The 4,911-nt window shown below is 45.4% G+C and overlaps 1 protein-coding gene across 3 annotated transcripts in view; it reads left to right on the top strand.

Annotated features, from left to right (window-relative positions):
• The first annotated feature begins 746 nt into the window (after positions 1-746).
• LOC107158477 (SEC14-like protein 4) overlaps positions 747-4,911 on the top strand; it is a 17,855-nt gene continuing 13,690 nt past the window's right edge. Inside the window, exons 1-4 of one of the 3 annotated variants that reach the window (XM_048798231.1) lie at positions 747-956; positions 1,093-1,215; positions 1,353-1,522; positions 4,780-4,855. In XM_048798231.1, the coding sequence (XP_048654188.1) occupies positions 1,469-1,522; positions 4,780-4,855 (130 nt within the window). In that variant the 5' untranslated portion in view covers positions 747-956; positions 1,093-1,215; positions 1,353-1,468. Of the gene's footprint in view, positions 957-1,072; positions 1,216-1,240; positions 1,523-4,779; positions 4,856-4,911 lie in introns of those variants that run through there. The other 2 variants (XM_048798232.1, XM_015504909.2) reach the window with 2 other exon arrangements.

Here is a 4,911-nt window from a genome sequence, read left to right as displayed (position 1 = left end):
AAAAAAAAAAAAAAAAAAAAAAAAAAAGAAAAGAAAAAAGAAAAGAAAAGAAAAGAAAAAAACTGCACAGAGCACAGTGGAACTATAGGATTATGCAACAATAGGATACGTGTCATCTTATAGTTGTAACAATCCATAAAATGAACAATACCCAGAGTGAACACTAATATAAGCCTTGAATTTTGGGTGAGAACAGAATATCAATTAGGTTTATAAATTATAATAAATGTCCCATTCTGATACTAGAGTTGGTGGCTATGTGGGGACTGGGGCTATTTGGGAATGCTGTTCTTTCAGATGTATCAGAGGAAAGGGCTGTGAACCTAAAACTACCCTATATAAAATTATATGTATATTTATATATAAAAATTTATATTTAAATATATTTTATATATAAATATATATATAAATTTACATTTAAATATAATTTAAATTTAAAATAATAAAAATAAACAGGTAAAATTAATTTTAATAATATTATATTTATCTCATATCAAAAACTATCATGTCAACAAGTAATCAACAGGAAAAAAAATGAGTAAGATTTTTTACTTTTACCAAGTCCTTGAAATTTGGTTTGTATTTTATACTCACAGCACATCAAGGCACTGGTCATCTCAGATCCAGAACTTGGTGTGACCCAATGGGAGGACTGAGGGAAAAGTTCTCAGTGGCCTGTTTACCATCTCCTTCTCCTTCCCGGAAGTTAGCTCAGCTCCCTCTCATCAGCAACCTTGGGATTGCACTTGGGCTCACCAAATGGGCCACATGGGGATCTCTACCCTTATGTCTCCTGGCTCTGGTGACATCCTCAATAATTATGAAACTTCCTAAAAAGTTTCATAAGTTTCTTCCTAAGAGCCAACACTTCCTGAGCACAAAATGCCAGGCATTTTGCTAACTCATGGGCACCAATTTGCCTTCCCAACATTTTGAGGGCCAGAGCTATTTGTCAGGTAAGGGTTTCCCTTATTACCCAGTGAGCATTGACAGAGTCCAGCCTGTGTTCCAAGTCAGGGGAGAGGGCTAGGGGTTCCTTAGGCAAAAGGACTGGGTACATCGATGTCCGGAGGTTTATAAAAATTCCTCCAGGTTGCTCAGAACGGGATCTGAAACCCCTCCACGTATCCTTTCTTCATTGCCTCCTGAGAATCGGGAGGAGCACTTAGAGAAGACCTGGAGGTGGGGCCACCCGCTGCCCCAGACTCTCTTGGGGTGAGTCACCTCGGCGCCCCGGGTAGGGTGCGATTGGCGATTGGGGCAGAAACTCCTGTGGTGGCACGGGATCCGTCAGGGCAGGGCAGGACCAGCGGCTCTCGGATCAGGGCGGAACCAATATCTGACCCGGACAGGTAAAACCAGGCGGCGGTGGCAGCGGCGGTGTTAGCGGCGAAGCCAGGCGGCGGGCAGGGCAGGCAGAAGCGATCTGCACATCTGCGCCCGGCACCCCTCCGTGCCGCCGGACACCATGAGCGGCCGAGTAGGGGACCTGAGCCCCCAACAACAGGAGGCGTTGGCCAAGGTGAGGGGCTTGGCGGGCAGGGAGGCTTGGGGAGGGATCCAGCAATCATCCGCCGCCTCACGGGTCTGGAGTCCTTAGGGTAGGATCGGGAACTCGAAGTTCGGGGAGTGCCACAGTCCTGCCTGCCTGTCCAGGGCACAGCTCGGAGGCCCCTGTGCAGCAGTGCCCTGGGCGGGAGACCTCCCTGGGAGACTCTACAGGCAGATTCTGCCTTCCAGCCCTGCGGGATCCCCACCACCCTGCCCTGACCTTTGTTCCCCCGCTTGTTGGGGAGGGGGTGGCGTGAGCCTTGGGCTGAAGGGATTCTCAGATCTTGTGCTCAGATTGCGACATTTGTTTATTTGGTTTCTCATGGCTCTCTAACTCCTCGGGGCCTAAGCTTTCTCTCTGTGGTCAAAAAATAAAAATTATTAAAAAATAAAGGAAACTGGAGGGGGTTTTGATGATTTTGAGATAGTCTTGGTGGGTGCACTTGGGAGGGACACGATCATGGGAAAAGGGGAGAATGTATATGTCTTAGGTGACACAACCCTGGCTCACACTTTGTTTGTGAAGGAAAGGGTAGCTTAAAATTCTTGGGGAATGATTTATTTTGAGGACTTCCAGGTAGGAATGAGGACTCAAGGTGAAGAAAAGGGGCTTGGGAATTGGGAATCCACTCAGGGTCCCCTAGATGAAAAACAAACAAGACAACAACAACAAAACAAAACAAAACAAAAAAAAACACCTATGGGTGAGAGAGGGATCCCTAGGTGGAGGGTCCTGAGTTAAGGAGAGAGGTCCCCAGTTAAGGAGGGTCCTGAGATGAAGGAGATGGGGTCCCTTGGTGAGTCCTTGCCCTTCCCACTGCTGATGCCCTCAGGGAAGCCCCTAACACGAAGCTCTTCAAAGGGACTTGGACACTTGGCCTTTGGGGATGAATTATAATGGATATGCCTGTGGGTCAGAGCTTTACACAATGTAAAAAGTTTATTCTTATTTTTCCCATTATTTAACGTAATGAATTCTTATTATTTTAAAACACGGGAGAAAGGAGGAAAGTAGGAAGAATAGGGAAAAGTTTTCCATGGTCCCAGAGGTCTATATGTTATGGGGAGATGCCTCAAAAAGCACTCTAAGTCCGAATTTCAAATCAAAAGAGATAAATAATTACCTGGCTAGGGACTGTCACCCACAGCAGAGACTCAAGCTCTGTGGGAGGACAGCAGCTTCCTGGTCCATCCAAAGAGAATATAAGCACAAAAACCACAACTCAGTGACTTGCTTAGCATCATGTAAGCTAGCCAATCATAGAAATTAAAACATTAATAAGTGGGACCTATGGGCTCTAGGCAGGACTGGAATTTTCCAGTCAGCAAGTAAGCGATAAACAGAAGCAAAAAAAAAGCATTAGCTTTGCAGTTCAGTTGACAACAATCCCCGTTCAAGCAGGTGCTGGACAGTCGCATCCTGAATTTGGGTGGGGGTACGGTGGGTGAGAATCTACTTCAAAGTTATGTAGACCTACAAGGGCATTCAAACCCAGTGGGAGCTCACCATGACCACCGCTGCATCCTGAGTAGGGTACAATTTGTGGGATACAAAGTACAGAAAGACAATTTTTAAAATAAGGAAACAGCTTTGATTTCAGTTTCTCAGAAACAGCTCTTGTAGCAGTGTTTTATAGAAGGCAGCAAAATGGAGTCTTAGGCCTGTTCTTGCTTTATAATTGTCTTATCTCACTCATCAAAATCTTATATCTATAATCTATATTTTTAAACTAATCTATAACTTATAACTTACACTCTTATTGATTGTATTTATCAGTTCACACCACAACATATCATCAGCCTGACCAGGTGTTGACCAATTCTAGTTACACTGCTAGATGCTGCTGTCTCCGTATGGCATCATGGTAGAGAAGAGTTTATTCCACATTACTTTAGACCCTCCCCAGCACCTGCTTGGAAGCTTTCTCTTTTTCTTGATGCTCATTGAAGAATTATGTGATCCTGGCAAGGGTAGAAGACATGGATTACTCCTGGCCCTTGCCACTTTTCCTACTCTGTTCTGGGGAGAAGATTCTCCACCACCCACCCCAGATTCAGTTTCATCTTCAAAATCGAATACGACCTTTGCACCTCCTGTATCAGGTCACATCCTGAGGGTCAAATGAGGGAACTCAGTAAGCTGGAGGATATGAGGAGTGCAGTGTTATGGCTTTTCTGGGGTGTGGGGGGGGGGAGTTCATTCCCTTCCATATCTGCCAAAAAGCTTCCTCAGGTGCCCAGAGGCTGTAGGAGTTTTCATGTGCAACAATGTCTGTTTTAGGTGCCTGTTACTTGTTAACACCAAGAAATGTGTAAACTGATTATTCCCTTTTTTGTTGTGTAAACAACACAGGAATACATTCTTATTTTAAATATCCTTCCTAAAGCTAAAGGAGGTTTGGTGGATAACCATCAAGAACACTTCCTGTAGCTTTGCTTATATCTGTTTCTGAGCCCCAAATCAGATTCACAGATTCACCTCTAAACATGGCCCTTGCTTTCAGGTCCCTCTGTTCCTATAGAAGTGAGATCTTTTTTTTCTATCCCAGACCAAAGCCTCAATCTCAGGCCCAAACTCCTAGAGGTTTTCTAAACTTTGCCAGGAGCAAAAGCTACCACCAAATGAAACAAAAAGAAAGAAAGAAAAAAAAGGCACCTTCCAGTGGACTGTCTGCCCTCCTTTCCTCCAATCCCCCCAAAGCCTTTTTTGCAGTCCCTTCTTAGTGACCTCTAGTTTTGTCCCCAGATGCTTCACTGTCCAGAGCATCCAGCAGGCCACATTTGTTGTGTGAGGCACCTGCCTTGAGCCAGGCCTTATGCTAAACTGCTTTACATGCACACTTTCCTTTGACTGGCACAAATTTATCATTATCCATATTTACAGATGAGGAAACTGAGCCTCAGAGAGTTTATGTAACTTGCCTCCAAATCCAGGCCTCCAAGAGGCACCATCGGGGTGACATTACTAATTTTTTTTGTGTGTGTGTGAAAACAAGGATGCCATGGCCTTGCCTCAGACTTGTGGAATGAGAGTCTTGTGGGGGCAAGGCTCCCCCAAGTTTAAGAAGGACCCAATGCTTCCTTCCTCCTATGGTGGGCTAAAGGGGGACCATTCCCAGATACCCAAGTGGTTCAGGGCAGGTGCTAACTATGCAGGGTCCCCAGGTGGCAGATGAGGATTGCAGATGGGTCACAAGAGTATCTCTGACCATCATATCCCCACCTTAGTTCCAGGAGAACCTCCAGGACCTGCTACCCACCTTGCCCAAGGCTGATGACTACTTCCTCCTGCGCTGGCTTCGAGGTTTGACTGCAAGAGTTGGGAGAGGCAGAGAGGGAGGGAAAGAATGGGGGGGGGGG

The sequence above is a fragment of the Marmota marmota genome, unplaced genomic scaffold, assembly GCF_001458135.2.
Source record: "Marmota marmota marmota unplaced genomic scaffold, marMar, whole genome shotgun sequence".
In the NCBI taxonomy this organism is placed as follows: Eukaryota; Metazoa; Chordata; class Mammalia; order Rodentia; family Sciuridae; genus Marmota; species Marmota marmota.
The sequence above is the reverse complement of the archived record's forward strand: the minus strand, read 5'-3'. Positions and strand labels throughout refer to the sequence as shown.